The 22,283-nt window shown below is 43.5% G+C and overlaps 1 protein-coding gene across 2 annotated transcripts in view; it reads right to left on the bottom strand.

The window, feature by feature from the left end:
- The window catches only part of PTDSS2 (phosphatidylserine synthase 2), a 51,569-nt gene extending 30,304 nt beyond the window's left edge, over positions 1-21,265 (bottom strand). The window contains exons 1-2 of one of the 2 annotated variants that reach the window (XM_075567650.1): positions 20,921-21,265; positions 3,166-3,267 (exon numbers count right to left, since the gene is read on the bottom strand). In XM_075567650.1, the coding sequence (XP_075423765.1) occupies positions 3,166-3,267; positions 20,921-21,126 (308 nt within the window). In that variant the 5' untranslated portion in view covers positions 21,127-21,265. Of the gene's footprint in view, positions 1-3,165; positions 3,268-15,946; positions 16,048-20,920 lie in introns of those variants that run through there. The other variant, XM_075567651.1, reaches the window with a different exon arrangement.
- Positions 21,266-22,283: the final 1,018 nt, after the last annotated feature.

Raw genomic sequence — 22,283 nt, 5'->3', positions numbered from 1 at the left:
CAGTGCTTTCACTAATATAGTATAAGATATAATACTATATAATATATTATATTATTATATTTTATATATAATACAGTATATACACTATATAATTTATGTGTGTGCTGCGTATTTTATTGCTTGCATAAAATATTTGGTGTAGTTTAGTGTTAAAAATGTCTTCAGGAACGGAACCTTTCATTTAAACAGCGTTCCTATGGGAAATCGTGTTTCGCTTTAAGACGTTTTGCTATCCAACGCCATTTTGAGTAACGCATTGTGTCGGATAACCGAGGACTGCCTGTACTGTATTCTTTGTGAAGCCCTGAGTACACTTTTGGCGCTATATAAATAAAGACACACAATACAACTGGCCTGCTGAAAGTACTGGAGGTGCACTACTGGGAACTCTGCTGGTGATTACAAGTTGTAAATTTGCTGTAATTACAGACAGGGAGATGATTAGAGCATGGAGAGACTGGACAGAAGTGACAGATGGACACAAAAGAATAGCATCTACTAAAAGACTTTTCTCTGTTAGTTAACCCCATCAACAGCCAGAATGGCCAGCAACTGCAAAGTGAAGCCAAGTCTCTCTGAACATAATATATTTTATTTAGCTTTTAATTACCAACATAGTTCCCAAAACGAGAATGTTGACGCACACGGTCATTTAAATAAAGCCTTTCTGGTTGGCAACGCATTAAAGAAGCAATCCCCCCTACACCCCTATGGGTTTAACTCCTGTGTTAGCACCTTGCCCCTGTGCAGGTCCTGCTTTTTGTGTACTTTAATAATCATGATTTGTATTAATCTCTTGCGCCTGACGTTACACTGGTAACTTTTAGACTGCTCAAAGCGGAGAGAGCTTCACTTTAACCTTCTAGACACCTACAATTTCAAATACGTCCATCTCCGGTTCAGCACATTTAAAAAAAAAAACAGCACTGGAAAAGGCAAGAAGAGCTCTCCACGTAATAAATAAAACGTGAGGACTGCTGCTTTATTTAACTCCTTTAAGCACCAAAGGGCACAATTGCTTCCTCTACAACAGTGATTCTCTACAATGGGTTCAGGAGCACCTAGGAGGTCCATGAGGTGTCTCCATGGGTTCGTCAAAACAAATCTGTAATGGCAGTTCCCAGACAGGATAGTGGGTTCCTGAGCCCGTGTGGGGACTGCACACTTAGTAAGGCCCCAATATTTATTTTATTTATTTATTAAATATTTTACCAGGAAGTAATACATTGAGAGTTACCTCTCGTTTTCAAGTATGTCCTGGGCACAGAGTAAAACAAATAATACATGGTTACAAATACAGTTACATAAATGAACAGGGTATACATTATATACAAGACATTGCGTGCACAGTTAAAGAAAATATATATTATGAGCGTATGAAACAGTTACAGACCAGATTAAAATGTGAGACAGCCTTAGATTTGAAAGAACTTAAGCTGGTGGTGGATATGAGAGTCTCTGGTAGGTTGTTCCAGTTTTGGGGTGCACGGAAGGAGAAGGAGGAACGTCCGGATACTTTGTTGAGTCTTGGGACCATGAATAGTCTTTTGGAGTCTGATCTCAGGTGATAGGTACTGCATGTGGTAGGGGTGAGGAGCTTGTTCAGGTAGCTGGGTAGCTTGCCCAGAAAGTATTTGAGGGTGAGACAGGAAAGGTAAACTTTGCGCCTAGACTCTAGTGATGACCAATCTAGTTCTTTGAGCATTTCGCAGTGATGTGTGTTGTAATTGCATTGGAGAACAAAACGACAAATTGAATTGTAGAGGGTGTCAAGTTTGCTAAGGTGGGTTTGAGGAGCCGAGTCATATACTATGTCTCCATAGTCAATAATTGGCATTAGCATCTGCTGTGCAATACGCTTTCTGACCGGGAGGATTTGTTCCTGTAAAGTACCCCTAGTTTGGCATAGGTCTTGGTTGTCAGGGTATCAATGTGCATCCCGAATGTTAAGTGGGAGTCAAACCATAAGCCCAGATATTTAAAACTAGTGACAGGTGTTAGGGTGGTGGTAGCGTTGGTTCTAATCAGGAGCTCAGTCACTGGAAGCTTTACAAATTTAGTCTTGGTCCCAAATACCATTGTTACAGTCTTGTCAGTGTTTAAAAACAGTTTGTTTTGGGAAATCCAGTTTTCGAGTCTCAAAAAAAGTCAGACTGAAGTATGTGTTGAAGGTCAGAGAGGCTATGGCTGTGTGCATACAGGATTGTGTCATCTGCATACATGTGTATTGAGGCTTCCTTGCAAGCTGTGGGAAGATCATTAATGAACACTGAGAAGAGTAGGGGCCCCAGAACAGAGCCTTGCGGTACACCACAGGTGATATCCAGGGGGTTGGAGTTAGAGCCTGAGATGGACACATGTTGGGATCTTCCTGATAGGTAGGACTGAAACCAGTTTAAAGCATGTTTCCCTATTCCCTAATATGCACCTTAGTGTGGGGTTTAAAGCTGTCAATTATAGCAAGTGCTTTCAAAGTCGCTCCCCACAATGCTTTGCATCCACAACAGCTAGGCATTGTGGGGCGTGACTTTTGGAAGCTCCCGCAGTAATTGACAGCTATACCACCCATGCTATCTGCCCACAGTGAGCTGCAGTTTGGGGGTCTTAAGCACGTATTCCCCCACGAGCTCAGGACACTATTCTCCCTGGGATCAGTCACAGAGTTTTATTAGCAATAGATGAGTAGGCAATACGATTTATTAATTAGGGGTTCACTGAACAGTTACTGCTATATAATTTACATTTTATGACTCAACAGGAGTCCAGCAATAATAATGGGGACACATTTAACTCTGCTGTAACTGCTGTTATAACAAACTCCTAATTTGCAAGTACAACGTAAATGAACATACAGTCTGAACCAAGTATAGAAAAATGTAGAGTCTGGTAAGAGAGATCACCTGCAAAGCAAGATGAGTGTGCGCTGTGGCTGGTCACAGCTGTGACTGACAAGTCAGATACCACTTCACCTGCATACTCAGCATGTTAAAAGTTTAGGCACCCGGGTGTCCAGGTGCCCGGGATTTTTCCAAACCTGGTTTGAAGTACAATAAAATCTGAACTTTCTTTGCAGACTGAGAAGGATTGCACTTTGAACGCTCGGAGTCTGAACACAAATGTACAAGATACACAAGGACAATAAGAGACGAGAGGAGAAATATGTACCTTTTAATGTTGTAAGCTGTATCTTGAGGAGTTTCTTCAAGCAAGGTGACATATCCCAGTGAACACGTGAGGATAAACAGAACGGTTAAGGTGTGAGCTCTCCTACAAGTGTTTTGGGGGAGAAAAGTAGATTCCTTGTAACAGCAGCAGACACAAAAGCATTGGAAAGTAATCTCATGATAACAAGAATTCAGAATTTCTCGGGGTTACAAAGACCAAAGCAGTGATTTAATACACAGTAGATGTGACTGGTTAATCATTGCTAGGGTTGGACATAGAGAATTTAAGGATACATTTCTCACAATTCCTCATTACATGGATGTGCTGGGAGTAGAAGTGACATCCATACACAAAGCATAAGGTTGAGTTTAATATAGAAATATTGTATGTATGCTTTTTTAATGCAGTAAAACCCTCTGAGTCCTGTCTACAAGTGACCCTCTGCTGGGTATGTTAATTAATTCAACTGCTAACACCTAGGTAGGACAACTGTGTGATTAGAAATACCATTTGTTTTTATGTGCCTCACATGTGCTAATTGCGTTGTGAGGGCAGAACTTAAATCAGTCAGGTGACTTGTTAGACCTATATAAAACTAGAGACACACTGGGGGAGCAGCTTCTGCCGGGGAGCAGCCTACATATAAAGCAGTCCTTAAGTGGCATACAGTGTGGAGTTCAACATGAGTGAAACAAGTGGACAACACAACTACTGGCCCTGAATCCTGGATTTTAACTAAGCTGGAAAGGAGGACATTATCTTTCTCAGCACTAAACTATTGCTGCCATGCCATCGCTACTATTTATATTTGCTGTGACCTCGCTTCTTTTCAAAATACGCGTTTCTTGCTACCAGCCTCATTATGTTTCTAAGGCCATGATTATAGATGCGGCGTGTGCATGCGCGACTGAGCGAGTGACGTCACGTGGACCTGTTGCTTGAGCGAAACATGTACTGAGGTTGCAGGCGATGCGGATGCGTCACCAGGCTGGTTCGCTCTCTTGGCTAAACCGCACATGTAATGCGGCCGTCACACGAAAAAACCCACAAATTCAATTAAAAAAAAAAAACACGTCCGTGCGGTCGCTCTGCCACGCTCGAGCGCACTATGGTCGGCCTAATTGAGAAACACACATTTGTACTTGCGGCGCGCAATGTTGCGCAGGACCACTATAATCGCAGCCTAACTGTATTCATACATCTCCACCTCTCCTTCCTTCACCACTTCTCAGTTCACATGAACTCCTTTCTTACCTGCGCCCTCTGCCACTACACAGCTATTCCCCTGCACTAAAATACACCCCCTACAAATCATCCTCAGACATTCTTTTTCTTTCCATGCTTCTCCTACTTGCTTCTTGGGATATCTCTCCCAATCACGGTCCCTGCCTTATTTCTACATTCTCTCGTTCTTGCGTCCCACATGGAACTTCTACTCCTTCTGGTGTAAACCCCTCTAAAAACTCATACCTATCCCCTATCAACCTCGCTCCTCTTTCCTTTTCTCCTGTGCCCTTTGGAATGCTCGCTCCCTTTGTAACAAGTTCCTCTCTGTGCATGACTTATTTTTCTCTCCCTCTCTGCTCCTCTTTGTTATAACTGAGACTTGGCTCACTCAGTCTGACTCTGCATTGGAAGCTGCCCTCTCTTATGATCTTTCTTTTTCCCAAATTCCACGCCGATGCCATGGGGTGGAGGCATGGGGCTCCTCCTAGCCTCTATCTGCCATTACCAAACCCTTCCTATTCCTCCCTCTCTTGCTTTTCCCTCCTTTGAAGCTCACACTGTCTAGATTTTCTCTCCTCTCCCTGTCCACGTGGCGGTCATCTATCGCCCACCCACCTCTACTCAACCCCCTTGTCTTTCTCACTTTGAATCTTGACTCTCTTTCTAAGTCTCTCCTGTTCTTCTCCTTGGGGGCTTCAACTCCCATATTCATGACCCCTCTCTCACTTAGGCTTCACGCGTTGGCTCTCTAACCTCTTCTTTTGGCCTTCAACAGTCGACTACAGCTAACACCCACAAGGATGGCCACTATCTAGACCTGGTTTTCACAAAAACAATTTTCTTCATTTCTCCCTTTCCTCTCTCTATCACCTCATCTCATCTTCACTTCTCTCCCTACCCCTCTTTTCTGTAGAGACCTGTCCTCTATTACCTGAGCAGAAAGTTACTGCCCAGGGAAGGGGCTTATGCCACAATTAATAAAGAAGGTTTGGCCATTTTGTGGGCGCTGAGAAAGCTGCAGCCCTATTTATATGGCCGGACATTTAAAGTGATTACTGATCACAACCCCTTGAGTTGGTTACAAAGGGTGTCTGGGGAAAATGGCAAGCTCCTTCGTTGGGAGTCTTGCCCTGCAAGAATTTGACTTTTCCATCAAGCACAAAACAACCGTCAGTGAGCATGGAAATTCAGATGGACTTTCACGCCTGGACAGGTCAGTTAAACCGCCGGACGAGGCGATCGTAACACAGCCTGCAACTTGAGCGGGGAGGTGTGACGGTGAAGGGGTTAACCAGGCTCATCAATAAAGGTCACACCCACTTGGTTACCCCTGACCCGTGTGTTGTGATCCCTGAGTGCCATCTCTTGGACCCAGATGTTGAAAATGTATTACTGAGACTGTATGCAAATTATGTGATATTAAAGATTTGTCTTTTGCCTTTACTGGGGTGCTGGGACCGGGAGATTTCTAAGCCGTAAGTTTCAGGGTGGCTTTGTCGGAGGAAGTCTTTACAAAATGTGTCTATATATCTGGGTTCCAGAGTTATGGAATAACCCCAAAGTTGTATCCGGGAATTGAGTGAGATTCTCGGATACAGCCAAGCACATTACTCCGCCAAACTATGACTCTGAAAACGTTCTTACGACTCACCGCCAGGATTCCTGCTGCAGCATTATCCAGACAAGGTAAATGGGTATGAAGGGGTTAAACTGTATCTGCAGCTATACACGGAGTCGTAGTGTAGCAGGGGTTCCCCAAAATAGGAGAGGTACCAAGATACATGCCCAGGTAACCTGAACCTGGCATAGGGGTTCAGGGGGTGCTCTAGCTATGTGATAAAGCGGAGCACGATTGCAGTGTGTAAAAGTTTTAAAAGTTATTTTTCTAAAGTGTGCCAAGAACGAGGCTAGTGAGGGAAGGTGAATTACACGCTCACTCCATCCCCGACACCAGAATAGGAACTTACATCTTTTAGCATACAGAAGACAGTATATTTTATTAAATGGTTATATTTAATAGGTATATATATTGATAACCTGTAAATAAACTGTGGGATTTCCAAGTCATGGATTCCGGGCAGACCAGATGGCTACCAAGCTTGGTGCCTATGGGTCTATGCGGAGTCAGAACTTGAAAGCCTCAGGGATGCCAAGGTGTTGAACAGAAGGGGTACTGCAGTTCTGCTTGAGCACCAATGTCCTGGGCTAACATAGCGCTATCCGGCCACAATTTGCCAGATCCCAGACTCTGTGGAGACTGAACAGCGGGTGGGCTCAGCATGCAAAGAGGCAGAGGGGCCAGGTTAACCCAAGCCCCTTGCAGAATGAAAAATGATGCCGACCCGGCTTTACAATACTGGCAAATCGGTGATTGGCTGGCAGGAGAATTCCCACACTCTGATAGGCTGTAGAGGTTTGTGAATGGAAGCCAGAAACCCATAAGAAACCTTGCAGCCAATAAGAGAGGCAGATTCCAAGCGCCAAAACATCAGCGGCAAATTCAAAGATGCTCTGTACTGAATAGACCTGAGCCGGCTTCAGGGATTTTCAACTCAGAAAAAAGTTTCTAAGTCCCACTTCTGAAGAACGTAGTGGTGGTCGTGTCTGGCATTGCATGCCGAAAACAGTTGCAGGACTTTTGTGAGTAACTACCGGTCAGTGGAAAGTGCTCCTGCAGAGGTCATCTTGGTGAATTTCGTTCCAGTAATGGATTTATTTGTTAGCCCCATTCCCAGTAAGTGTGTTAACCCTGCAAATTGTGTTACATTGTGTGTATGTCTTTTCGTGAAATAAATTACAATTTATTTTACCTGCTTGCTTTGCTCTATGATCCCAGTACAAAAAGGTGTTGATAAACCTGGTCTCCCGTGACACCGACTATTTCAAGGAAAAAAGTGGAATCCATACATCAGCACATCCCCTCTGTTTCCTCCTCCCATCTTACACTTTTCCTAACTCTTCTCCTGCCTTCCTCGACTCTTTATCCGCTGTCACAGAGGATGTATCATTGCTGATCTCTTCTCCGTTAACCACCTGCCCTCTTGACCCCATTCCCTCCCACCTCCGAAAACCTCTTACTCCTACTATAATCCATACGCTCACACACATTTTTAACTCCTCCTACTACTCTGATACCTTTCCCTCCTGCTTCAAACATGCAACAGTTAAAACTTTACTTAAAAACAGCAAGCTTGACCCTACCTGTCTCTCAAACTATCGTCCTGTCTTCCTCCTGCCTTTTGCCTCTAAACTCCTTGAATGTCTTGTATTCTCTCACTTGTTCCATTTTCTCACCGCTATTCTCTCCTAGACCCCCTACAATCTGGCTTCTGCACTGCTCACTCGACTGACCTCCATGCAGCCAAAGACAGAGGTCATTACACTATGTTCATATTACTCGACCTCTCTGCAGCATTTGATACTGTGGACCACCTTCGCATTCTCCATGCTCTTGGTATTCGTAACAAAGCTCTATCCTGGATCTCCTCTTACCTCTCCCATCGTACTTTCAGCCTCTCTTTTGCCAACACTTCTCCATCGCTCTCTCTGAGGGTACCCCTGGCTCTGTCCTGGCACCTCTTCTCTTTTTACACACTCTCTCTAGGTGACCTAATCACATCTCTTGGGTTAAAATATCCCCTCTATGCTGATGACACACAAATTTGCTTTTCAACCCCTGACCTTACACCTGCTGTACAGACCAAATTTCTGAATGTCCCTCTGCGATATCATCCTGGATGTCCCTCCACCGACTTAAACTTAACATCGCAGAAACGGAGCTCCTCATATTTCCTCCCAAACCTGGCCCTATTACCTCCTTCCACATTAGGCTGAGCTCATACTGCACGCGCCAAGTACAATTTGTAGGATCTCTTAGAGGCCACCACTAGTACTCACGCAGCGTGCATTATAAAGCATTATGGCGTTTTAATAAGACAAAAAAAAAACTGTTTTTTCAAGCGGCAGCCGCGTCACATGAGCAATTCAGCCAAGCACGGAGAACCAGCTCTGTGACGTCATGGTCATGCCTCCATTGCCTGAAACACTATGTGCACAGATTGCTTGAGTGTCGCGCGCACGCCATGCCACACACGCGCTCAAGCACACAGTATGATCTCAGCCTTACTGTTGAAAGTTCTATCATAAGCCCAGTAGCACAAGCACACTGCCTGGAGGTCACACTACTCCTCTTACATTCAAAAGATAGCTAAAACCGTTGTTTTTTCCTCCGCAATATTACTACTGTAACCTCCTGCTGTCCGACCTTCCTGCCTCTCACTTATTTCCCTAACAATCTATCCTAAACACTGCTGCAAGAATCACTCTACTCTTTCCTAAATCTGTCTCAGCGTCTCCCCTGATGAAATCCCTCCTGGCTTCCTATCAAATCCCGTATCACACACTCCATTCTCCTCCTCACTTTTAAAGCTTTACACTCTTCTGCTCCTTCTTAGGTATGGGACATGGTGCAGGGAAGAGCGCTGGGCAGCGCTGACGCTCATGCTCTCCTGCTCAAACAGGAGATTTTTCTTGTCCCTGCATGAGCGCCAGCGAGAGCGCTTGTGTGCCTTGGGGAGGCGGGCCTGGAGGTGGAGTGGGAGGCGGGGCTAGCGCGCCACGTCACGGACTGCCATTGACGTCTGGCAGTCACGTGACCGGCCCTGCGCTTCCCTCAGCGGGAAAACTTAATTTTCTGTCGGCTGAAATTCCACACGCCTCCGCACGCCTGCGGAAGCGCCGTCTAAAGCCGCGCTGATAGGGATAATGTTTCCCCTCAGCGCACCTCAGCACGGTCTTTTTGACCATGTCCGAGGCATTACATCTCACCATCCCGACTCTTACTTTCTGCTCAAGGATGTCTTCTCTCGACCCCTTTTGTATCTAAAGTCCTCTCCCGCCTTAAACCCTTCTCACCGATTGCCCCACACTTCTGGAATGCCCTTCCCCTCAATATCCGACTAGCACCCTCTCTATCCACCTTTAAGACCCACCTGCTTAACTAAGCATATGATTAGCTCCATGGCTGATAATTAACACCTCATACATTAATCGTGGCCCCTTGCAGACGCACTTACCAGAACGCCCTCCTACTGTCTCTGTACTTTCTTCCTACCTACCAATTAGATTGTAAGCCCTTTGCAGCAGAGACTCCTTTTCCTAAATGTTACTTTTATGTCTGAAGCACTTCTTCCCATTATGTGTTTTGTATTGGTTATTTATATGATTTTCACATGTATTACTGCTGTGACGCGCTGTGTATTAATGGCGCTATATAAAGATGCATACATACCATCTAAATAACTTTTTTCTTTTTAAACCCGGAGGAGTTTTCTGGTATCCTGGGAAATATTTTTTATTTTATTTTTTAAAGATGGGAGTAGGTGGGATTGCAACTTTAAGTTTTAAATTAAAAAACATCCCATCTAATTGGGCTAACAAGACAATGCATTATTTTTAACTGCAAATATGAAACCAAACAATGTACAAAAAAATTGTTTAAAAAAATCACCACGTTAGACACAGATGTAACAATTATAGGAAGTAAATGCAATAAATATGACTTGAAAATATCCAAAGTTTCTTTTTATAATTCATGGCTATAGTCATAGGCTTCTAGTTTGTGTGTGTAGTTCTATTATAATGAATGAAGCAGTAAAGCTACTTGAGATGTTCACATCTTCATCCACAACTCACTTTACTAATCGATCAGCCACAAGTGCGGCTCGGCATACTACTTTTTTTTTCCATTTGTATTGTTATAGGTGGAAAGACGGGGGTACCAACAGATGGACTGCCTTAATTTCCCCTCTGGGGTCCCCCTGCATCCTGAGATACTTCCCTACTAAGGTGCCCCAGGCAACATCCCCTGCTGGGGAAACAAAATGGAGTTTCAACCCTCCTGTAGCACGCAGGCCAACAGGAATGCGCGGTTTTGTTTCCTACCAGCAGCACCTACAGAGAGGTAAGTATCTCAGGAAGCAGGAGGGCCCCAGAGCCGAGATTAATACGATGCAGCTACGCAAACCTTCTGCTTCATACATATATATTTTTTTGCTTGGAGTGCTCCTTAAACTCTTATAACATGAAATGTTGCTTTTATGTCTGAAGCACTTATTCCCATGATGTGTTATTTGTATTATTTGTTATTTATATGATTGTCATGTGTATTACTACTCAGAAGTTCTATGTGCATTAATGGCGCTATATAAATACATACATACATCTACCCTTGAAGGAGTAGCAGCGATGTTTGGAAAGCTCTGTACGTTACTGCCTCTATGCAGATCTCTCGCACCCTTAAAAATGTATCACCAGGTCTTGAGGACCTATATAGATACGATTATTAATTTTTTGTTTTAAATTAGTCCTGTAGTATTATAATACGGTCTGTATATTTTTTATGTACTGATTATCCTTTAGTTGCTACAGTGAACATTTAGAAAGTCTTATACACTTCATCTTTTGAAATAGGCTCTGACGCACCTTTTTTAGAGTATCACAAACAGATATGATGATGTGTTCCAAACATCAGACTTTCTATTGCTCTGAAAGCTGTAACAATAATGTGTTATACTTAGTAATATAATGTTATATATAAACTGCAGCAATTCACAGACTGAAGCATAAAGTTAGAAGGCAGCAATTTCGTTAGTCACACAATCAGGCTTTTTACGGATTTATAACAAGAGCACCAAGCGATTGCCAGTTTAGGCTGAGGCCCCGCTGCGGTCGGCGGCGTGCGCGGGCCACCAGCCCCTTACCTCTAGTGTGCTGGTCCCGTTGCCTCAATCCGACAGGGTTGACTGCGTGCTGTGACGCGTCAGCCTGCCGGAGCTGCAAGCTTCTGGTGATCAGAAGCGCTGACGCGTCACGTGGTGCACGAGTCAGCCAATGAGGAGGGAAGGAGGGGAGCTACGGGAGGGAGGCGGCTTGGGATGGAAGTGGTGTGTGCAAAGTAGATGGCCCCTATCCCTCTCCTCCCTGACCCACAGCCTCCCCCTCCTGCGGTTCCACAACCTCTTCCACCCCTCCCTGGGCTCAATGGCCGCGCCCCCTTGCGCCGGAAGATCGCAGTCCGCAGATCGCAGTGAAGTGACTTGCACACGCCGCCAGCATGCAAGGCGGCCGTGCAGACGTGTGCAGCGGGTCCTCAGACTAAGGTAAGAATGTAGAATGATACATTGTCACATGCTTTAAATATCCAAATAAGAAAATAAAATAAGGTGTGTGTGTGTGGGGGGGGGGGGGGAGGGGTGGGGGGGTGTTTAGAAAGTAGTATTGCTGCGTTAAATATCTCGAAATGTTCCCTTTTTCCACTTTCTCTCCATGGCGAATGAGGGCAGTATAATTAAATTAAACAAAGCCTGGGATTACCAAATTATCAGTGAGGGGTTTCATTTCCTCTTGCTACTCCTCCCTCTGTGAGATATTGAGAGATATTGTGTTTTCAGTGAGAGCCCCCTGTTCCCTTACCTTTATTGGCACTCTGATAAACGACCGTGCAATACAAACAGACCTAAAACAAAACATTGCCTAATCTTTGCTTTTAGCATAGTTTTGTTTAAAAAGGTGGCCAATTAGATCTTATATTGTTTACAAAAGGGTATTTATTTGCTCAGCACCTTTAAAGAACGTGCGAGCCAAAGTACCCTTGAGAACTACAGAATTTCACGAATGCAGCAGGATAAGTCGAGTAAATGGTGGGTTAATCACCAAGAGTTGTATCAGTGGTTACACAGCAACTCACACAAACGGAATGATGGGTTAGTCCAGGGTTGCGCAAACATTTTGCCTTGCACCCCCCCTGCTTGCGCCCACCTTACCTGGTCTGAAGCGTCAAATGACTGCGGTGTCATGTGACCAGAAGCGTCATTTGACGCCACGTTGACGTGTCCCCGAAGCCGGCATAATCACGGTAAGTGAAGCTGCAGAGGCCTCACACGGTCCCCTGGCATTTAATTTAAATGCCTTGAGGAAGAGCGTGGGACCTCTGCAACGGCTGCGACCCTCCCCCCCCCCCCCACCAAAAAAAAAATCTTGTGCATCCCCCAGTTTGAACACCTGTGGGTTAGTCAGTTGTTTCCAAGATTAAAAACGGTTTAAAGCACTGGAAAAAAATTATACAAAAATACTTAAAATTATTGTCGTTCTGAACAACTGGACAAGCATCCAATTCTGTTTATAGGGCAGTGTAATTGGAAATCATCTCAAGATAGTAACATTGGCAAATTGGATTCTGAGTTGAATAAGCTATACATATTTAAATACACGGATTAAGCATGATCAGAATACACAGATAATAGTGGCATGTGCCATTGTGTTGTAATAAAAAAAAGTATATAAAATGAATTTATAAAAATAACAACTTCAGAGAAATGTCCAAATATTTAATGTCTCTGGCTCTTGGATTAACCTTGGCACTGAAATGCATTGCTGGCCTTCTGGTAGTGAAAGGCTTATAAAAGCCAAGGTATTGGGGTTACCACGGCGTTAACTTATCAATATTAATTGGCTAATCAGAAGGACCTCTACAACCAAACATTATTTGGACCACTATACTGCCCATCCACTATACACTAGACTCCACATAAGGCCATTATCTCCATTAGAGAATGTTCTACTAATCCAAACAAGCAGTAGGTGATCTACAAAGCACGGAGGTCTGCAAGATCAGCTGTATTCAATAGCTTTACACAATCTCTTATGAGTCACAAACCAATATTACTTCTATCTGATCATACCAATTCCACTGTTTATGAATAGAATAGATAGATTTATCTTCCTATCCCTTTCAAACCTTGAAGCGGGTGACCTGTACCACAATTTTCTTACATGCCTGCATGTTGGCAACAAAAATTTCCAGAGACAACCCTCCCCTGCCGCCACCCCAACTTGAGACATGAACAAAAATTGGAAAATAGAAGGAACTGCTTCCAGTCCCAAGGAAATTTGGCATTACATTTTTAGTTTTGATTCAGTGGGTTTCCTGGTGCAAAACTGAATGGCACCCTTGTTTCAAACACAATGGCCTCCTGATCCTTGTGTATTCCAAAAGTCTGTAATGGCATCTTAGCTATTTGGTGACGACCTTGTTCTAGCCATCATGAAGGCAAACTAAAAAATATATTCTGTGAAGGAATAGGACCATGAAGAAATTCACGGATCTTAATGCCCCCTCAAAAACCTGGGGACACATGGTTGCAGATTGATGCTTTTATAGCACTACTTGTACACTGAATTAAAAGTGATATATTGAACACTACTGTACTTTTACACTGAAGTAAACAGTTATTTTACTATAACCTAGTTATTCATTATTAATCACAGTTTCTTGAGGTTTTTATGGTTACTTGGACAGGGTCACTATAATACAAAGTGGTGAATCACTGCTACTGAGGAGTATCTCTTAGGACTTTAGCCAGTATGCTGTGAAGTCTTCCCTGCTCTGAAGAAGATATCTGCTCCATTCAAAAGAATGGAGCTATAATATTGTCTGGGAATGGGAAGGCAGCTTCACTGCATGTTGAGTAAGGGATTTACAGGCACATACATTAAGTGCCGATATGAATTATTGCACCCGTTGCAGTGTTAAGTCCCAGTGACTAGAATGAGACAACACCAGAACGGGCAAAATAACGCATACCGGGACTTGATGCAGGTGTCTCTTAGCTCGTAGCATCCACCTGTAAAGTAATTTCAAATGTCTTATTTTTGCAGAAGGGGAATAACTTGGAGGTTGGTTTTAAGGTCTGGTTGTCTGTTGGAGAATTATAAGGACTCGGTACAGAGCGGCTCCTTTTTGCAGCTCTAAGTGAAACAAGAACCAAATGTAATATATTTTCTGTAACCTAGCTTCCCTTCTCTCAGCTGACTGGGCACTCCAACATTGCCCCATTAGTTGCTTCTGCCTGCCGTTCCCTATTGGAGCCTTTCCCCCCCTCCCCCTGCTTACTCGGCCTTTTAGCCATTTAGTGTTTTGTCAAAAAGTGCATGCAATCCTGTAATTCCTGTCCAAGAAAATAAGTAGATTAAAAGGGTGCTCATGTTTGAAAAGAAGAAGTCATGTATCTAAACAAAAAAGGCTACAGCAAATATATACAATATACTTTAGGCTAAAGATAAATAGTGATGTTTGTATGTACGCATATCATTTTATTTATATAGCACCACTGTTTATATAGTGCTTCCCCAAAATGTTAATACAAGGTAAATAACAGGACAAAGAAATGAGGATAGGTGCGACCTGCTCTGTCCCTTACATTCTAAGTATGTTGATGCAGAATGATATTCAGTTCAGTACTGCCTTCACTTAATTGACAGAGTATTACAATAAACCTACACTGACTCAAGAATCATTTAAATTGCACGGTTCTCTTTTGTAAAGGTAACGGAGCCATAATGAGGAAATCAAGGCAGACACACAAGCAAATGCAAGCTCCCCCCCCCCCCACTGCCACAAGTAAGGCACGTTCTATAGCGTAGCGCGCGGAATTTCAGCTGGCTGACGTCAGTCAGCCTTTCTATAGAAGGGCCGCGCACGACAGGGAGAGGGGGAGCCGACAGACAGCGGCGAAGATGAAGAAATTTATCTTTTCGCGCCGCTACCTTCGCTCAAATGTATGTATGTGTGTATGTGTGTGTGTGTCAAGGATTGTAAAACTAAAAATGTATTAGATTTTTTTTTTTTTAAAGACACACACACACACGAAAAGCATGCGGCACGTGCACGCGCGTCGCATAGGAACGCACGGCCGCACGCTGTATAGAACAGCCCTTAAGCTGCACTGGGAACAGACAATCACCGAGTGCTCCCATCCTCACCCCCCCCACTAGATTTGGAGAGACAGTGCTTAAAACAGGATGGGTTGCGTTGTTGCCTGTAGCAGCGGTGACTGGCGGGTAAGTCAGCACCACAACACAGGCACAGGAAGGAATCTTTAGGCCTGGTCGTCCAGGATTTTTCCACTGTGTGTATATAAAATTGTGTCACCTTATTGTAATGGTAATTTAGAAAGATCTGTGTTGAAAGATGGACTTCATTCATCCAAATCTTCTTGGTGTAACGTGACCTGCCTTGATAATCTCGAAGTAAGAATGTATGGAGGAGAGCACATGTTAACCCAATAATATATATCAGGATATATAAATGTTTTATTCTTCTGCGTGTTATACACATGAACACCAATTATCATTATGTAATGATAATCACAACTCAGACATTTTGTCCACATTAAATCTCAGTCAATTAATAAAAATTCTTTAAAGATGTTTTGTTTGTGTTTTACTTCTGCATACTTATATTATATATTTCCTCCTGATTTATATATCATGCTCTAAATGATTTTCTATTTTGGCAAAATCTGACAGAAATTAATATAGGTATCAAATGTTTAAATCTGGTTTAAATCTAGCACCGTACAACTACAATATAACTTCGTCATATGGGAGATAGAACTGAATACCCATTAATTGAATATTCTGTTCAAATAGCGAATGTTAATTAATTATAAATATATATATAATTGGTGCCTGAAACAGAGATAAAGAGACTTACCTAAAATGACAAGGAGTTGACACCGGGATTTGAACCGGGTTCCCCTGCTTCAAAGTCTGTGTCATTATTTTCAGTCAGTGCCTTTACTCACCGCGCCGCTCCTTCAGGTGAAAGATACATTGATAGAAAGTGACATCTGAAGACGTATTTCCTGAATGCCTCTCAGTGTCAGTGTCCCAGTAAAGTGACACGTCGGACATAACTCCCTATGTGTGGCGATTTCGAGACTTTCCATCCTAGTGCGATTCATTAAGCATTTTGATGGCGTTTTTGTGAACATAACAGCAAAACAGTCTATGCAGCAAATAAAGACACATTCAGAGTCTTATTAAATATGCATGTGCTTCAAGCAACAATAATGCATTTACTGAATTCTTAACTCAATTCTCAGCACAGGAAGACTAATAAGACAGCTGCAACATGTCAAAGATATCTGCAAAACAGCAACGTTCTTTAATTGGAGTTCTTCAAAGTTCAACTTGGATTACCCAAAACAGACTGTTTTTAGACGATACATGTTAAATAAACAAACTGGCACAAACACTCATTTGGAACAAGGTTCAAGATGTTAAAGCCACCAAAATGAGAGCTTGGTAAATATGCCTCATCTAATATTACGAGTACAATTTAATATACTGTATATTGAGTGCCCGAACCAGGGTCCGTCAACATTCCTTTCAATAGTCTGGATCAAATAATGTTAAAAAAAACCCCCAAAAAAACAGAGAAACACAGAATTTGACAGATCGGAACCGCTTTGCCCACCTAGTCTGCCCATTCTCATATCAACATCACCGTACTCACAACACCCTATTTCATCCTTGGTTACAATTATTTCCCTTACTGTATTATTAGCTACCACCTCTGTTGAGGCTTTTCCATAACGCCACCATGCTTTCCAAAAAAGCACGCTCTCCCAATTCTTGAGCTCCAGCTTCTGAACCTCTTCTTCTAAAACGTCTCTCTGCACCTTATTAAAACCATTTACATATTTGAAAGTTTCAACCATAGTCCCATCACCCCTCCAAGCTGCAAAGGTAATTTCGTTCATTAACCCACCCCCGATAGGATTTAGGATGCAGACCACGCACCAGCGTAGTAGTAGCAGCGCGCAGTCTTTCAAAGCTGCCGTTTTAAAACGTACTATTTTAAACTGCCACTTTTAAATGAAATTTACACAACAAAATAGAAATCAATTAAATTGCAATTCAAATATTAAAGTAAAACTGCATGTGTAACCTTTCTGATAAGTTACAAAACAGTTACTCTCTTTCTGATAGTTGTACAATTCACAAGTCTTCACGAAGATCCGCTGTAGAAGATGGTAATAAAATAATTGATCCAGAGTATTTCCCTGTGCACATCAAGGTGTTATTCACCAATTTATGCTGCAGGTTATTGCACCAGTTTCAGCTTCAATTGCTGTGCAAGTAAGTCCATGTTTACCTGCAACAGACCTTGATAAATACCCCACCCTCTTTAATTATTGTATAGTTTCACTTAAAATTGTATAAATAATTACAATTATATGTATGGCAAATAACAACTCTTATCTGCAAGATAAGAGATTCAGATCTGTTTTTATGATGTTGCTATAAAATTTATGACATTTACCACTTGATAAAGGTGCAGTGATTGCGTGGATCAGACTTATAGATCAAGTTTTTGAACGAGAAATGTTTTTTGATACCTTTTTAATGTACTAAAAAAATGCTACATTGACAACTTTTTGGGGGGGAATATTTTGTATCTTTGACCTACTGAAGAGAGAAGATAATCTTCTAAACATTTATACACAATACAAAATATTTAGTCAATTAAAAAGTTATTGTAAAAAAGATGAGTCAAAGTATTAAAAACAAATAGGCAAGACTAAAAGAAAACGAATAATATCACAATTATTCAAAATAGTACACCACTACAAATGTAACTATTGGACCCTGTGGTCAAAATGCCTTAAAATAGTGTTGCTATACTTATTTGAGATATTCTAGATCCATTAAATATTGGTTGTTACACTCAGAACCTTAACTTTGAAGGTTTGTACAATATTATGCTCTAAAAACAGAAGAGATTCTCAAATTAATATCTTCTACTTTGCAGCTATAACATTTCTTAAAGTTACTGTACAGTATCAGGCAATTCACAGAGGTTCAAATAGTTTAAAATGTAACAGAAGGGTTAAGATATAAGAATTTGTCAGATGGCTCTATATACTGTACCTTGTCTTCACAACGCATCAGGTTAACATAATGTGCTTTATCCAGTGCATTAATCTCAATCCACTTAATCCAGTCTATTGAAAGCATAGCTCTCATCCTACTAATTCCTTTATGAGTGGGTTTGCTGACTAAGAGGAAGATCCTAATGGAGCCTATGGGGGCAATTCTCTTCTAGTGTACAGTAAGGGTTATTCTGGCACATAGACTCATTTCTACTAATGTCTATGGAGGGATGTAGCATATTGGTGCTCCATTCTAGTCTATGGGCAAAACATGATGTGTAAAAGGGTGATGTCGAAGTAAGAAACAGACCCCATTCTAGTCTATGGGCAAAACATGATGTGTAAAAAGGGTGATGTCGAAGTAAGAGGCAGACCCCATTCAAGTCTGATATAAAAAGGGCGATCGAACTGAACTCAAGGAAGTAAAAGTTCTGTACTACGAAGGTGAACCCACTAGAATCAAGTGGTTAAGTGTGCAATACTGATTTTTAGGATAGTGATATTACCATTACCAAGACAACAACTAATGTGTGTATTAGGGTGAGGTTGATACTTTATTTACCACCATGGAGATAAATTGCAAAGAAGAGATCCTGACATTTAAGAGGGTGATCATATTCACAAAGATATGTCCAAGAGAGCTTCAGGGTTAAAAATAATGTGTGTAAGGGGAGAGATTCTGACTTCTGGAAGGCTGATCCTATTCAACCACACAGGAGAACACACAGGTTTTTTTTCTAAGAGGCTGATCTGGTCTTTTAATCTAATTTTGCCACAGGCAGTCGATACTACTAAATTCCAGTATGGCAAATATTATAGCATATGCAAAAGACCCATCCTGGCTTTTAGGGTGTGCAAATGATACAGAAACCCTTTAAAAAAAAAGTCTGATGCTGACTTTTAAGGCATTGACCCTACTAATGTTTACAAAGTACAGGCATACCCTGCATTAACGTACGCAATGGGACTGGAGCATGTATGTAAAGCGAAAATGTACTTAAAGTGAAGCACTACCTTTTTCCACTTATTGATGCATGTACTGTACTGCAATCATCATATATGTGCATAACTGATGTAAATAACGCATTTGTAACAGGCTCTATAGTCTCCCCGCTTGCACACAGCTTCGGTACAGGTAGGGAGCCGGTATTGCTGTTCAGGACGTGCTGACAGGCGCATGCGTGAGCTGCCATTTGCCTATTAGGCGATAAGTACTTACTCGCGAGTGTACTTAAAGTGAGTGTACTTAAAGCGGGGTATGCCTGTAAGTGATACAGGAAGCCTCAAAGACTGACCCTGGTGTTTAGCGCTAATGCAAAACAGGGAAATCATGCTGGGACACGTCACAAAAAGGCAGATCCTTACACTTCAGGCATTATTAGTAGGGTCAAAACCCCAAGAGTCAGGATCAGCCTTTTTCGTGAAGGGGCCCAGCATTATTTACCTGTTGTGCAGTAGTAGGTCAGCACCCGAAAAGTGAGAGCAGCTTTTGAGAGGACAATTGCCCTATAGGCATTAGTAGGGTCAACGTCCTCTGGGGCACATGATCCCTTTAAATAGGCTAATGCTGACTCCCAGGACTTTGACCCTACTAATGCCTATGGGGCAATTGCCCTTAAAGGCTGCGCTTATAGGGCCGACTAGAGCGACGTCGCAACAAATGCATTGCCGCCGTCGCGTGCACTTATAGTAAGCGCAATGCGACTGCTTGGTCGCGATCGCTGCAAGTCATCTCAATTCGATTTTTCCAGCGACCGTAGCCTGACGTCGCTATAAGCTTAGCCTAAAAAGGCTGCTCCTGGCTTTTAAAAGGTGCTGACCTACTAATGCCCAACGGGTAACTGATGCTGGACACGTCACAAAAAAAAGCTGATCCTGATTCTCAGCGAGTTGATCATTCTAATGCCTATGGGGCAATACAATACTGCACCCCTCTAAATAGTCCAATCCTGACCCTTGGAACTTCGACCCTACTAAATACCTATGGGGTAATTGCCCTTTAAAAAGCTGCTCCTGACCCCATTAACAAACTAAAGCTACGCTTATAGTGCCGGTGATGTCGACGTCAGGCTGCGGTTGCTGGAAAAATCGAATTGAGATGACTTCTAGCGATCGCGACCAAGCCGTCGCTCCATTACATCGTGCTTACTATAAGCACACGCGGCGACGGCGGCAATGCATTTGTTTTGACGCAACATCGTGTCACCGGCCCTATAAGCGCAGCCTAAGGCCATGCTTATAGTGCGGGCGGCGCGGTGACGCCAGAAAGGGGGGAAGGCAGAGGGACAGAGAAGCTCTCTGATTGGCCACAAGGAGAGACTGTCGCCGAAAAAAATCAAATATAACAGTGACTACATTAGGGCCCCGCTCATATGGCAGGTTCTGTTCCAGGCCCCCGCCGTCGTAAAGCAGAACTCGCTGTAAAGCGGAGCCCTACTGTACTGTACCTTTGAAAACAGAGACGCAGAGCTGTAAACCGCGACTGTTTCGCTTTCAAATGGCACCTGACAAGGAGTTGCGCACGCGCTAAAACTGCGGCTTAGCTGAGCGCGTCATGCCAAAAATCGCCAGAAAAACGGAACACGCACCGAACCCAATGAATATGGGTATACATTTAGGGCGCTGTAAAGCGGGGCCCTGCTGTACCAGATGTTTGGTAGCACTGTCGCGGTGTAGCGTGCACTATAAGCGTAGCAAGAGCGGGCCATGCAGTGTCTAATAGGGAAGGAGCGGGAGGGGACACAACTCACCAGAAGAACGTGTTGGTGCCATCATCGTACACCTCGGACTCCGTGCTCACCCGGCCGCTCTCCCCCCTCTGACCGGCGGCTGTCCTGCCCCTGGCCTCCGGTGGTGGCGGCGGTCCCGCCGCTTCCGTTGCGTCCCAGCAGCACTGCCCGTCCAGAGACGACTTCCTAGCCGCCGCCGCCTTCCTCGCTCCTTCATGGCGTAACATAGCGCTGCCGGCCGTTAAGCGCGCGCGGCGGTCACCTCATTAAAACTGACCGTTCGCCTGGTCACGTGAGCCGAGGGCGCGTGACGTGGGGACGCGTTCCTTTCAGCCCTGGCTGGCTCGCGCTGTGTTCGTTCTTTCTCAAGGGGGGGGCGGGGCCTAGGGGAATCACGCCAGGAGCTGGAGCTTGGCGCGCATGCGCTGTCCGCGGTGCTGAACTCTGGAAGCAGCGGTCTCCTCATACTTCCTCATTATTATAATACATATAATAAATAGCACATCTATAATAAGTGATGCATGTATTAATAACTTTGTAATAAATCACAAACATGGTAAAGATGAAGTATAGTAATAACTTTTCTAATGAACAAACCATAAATGTTACATATAATAATAACTTTATAGTAAATAAACATCTATATAATACATCGTAGCTATCGATTTATTTAATAGGCAAACTGACTGCTTGAAAGAGGCAGCGAGGTGAGGTCCCACACCCGCTGAGACTCCTACCACGCATTGTGGCCCAGTACTGCAATCTACAGCACTAATTCCCTCACCTGCTGTCTCTGTAAGGCTGCGAACCCGCTGCGGCAGGCGGGACGCGGACCACCAGACCCTTGCCCGAATGGTCCCTGCCCCCGCTGCCTCCTTCCGACAGGGCTGACTACATACTGTGACGCGTCAGCCGGCCGATGCTGCAAGAATCTAGGGATTTTCGGCGTTGACGCGTCACGTGGTACGCGAGTCAGCCAATGGGGAGGAGGGGAGGGAAGGAGCTAGATGTGAGGCGCCTTGGGCGGGGAGCAGGGAAGGAGCTGCGGGTTAAAGTGTGTGAGTGTGTATGTATGTATGTGTGTGTGTGTGTATGTATGTGTGTATGTATGTGTATATGTATATGTGTGTGTGTGTGTGTGTATGTATGTGTATGTATGTATGTGTGTGTGTGTATGTGTGTATCTATGTGTATATGTATATGTGTGTGTGTGTGTGTATGTGTGTATGTATGTGTATATGTATATGTGTGTGTGTGTGTGTGTGTATGTATGTGTGTATGTATGTATGTGTGTATGTATGTGTGTGGGGAGGTGGACGGCACCACGATCAGATCCCGCCCCCCTCCCTCCCGCTCTGGCTCCCGGCTCCCTACAGACCGCATA

Source organism: Ascaphus truei, chromosome 12 (genome assembly GCF_040206685.1).
Source record: "Ascaphus truei isolate aAscTru1 chromosome 12, aAscTru1.hap1, whole genome shotgun sequence".
Lineage (NCBI taxonomy): Eukaryota > Metazoa > Chordata > Amphibia > Anura > Ascaphidae > Ascaphus > Ascaphus truei.
This window is presented reverse-complemented; position numbering and strand designations above follow the sequence as displayed.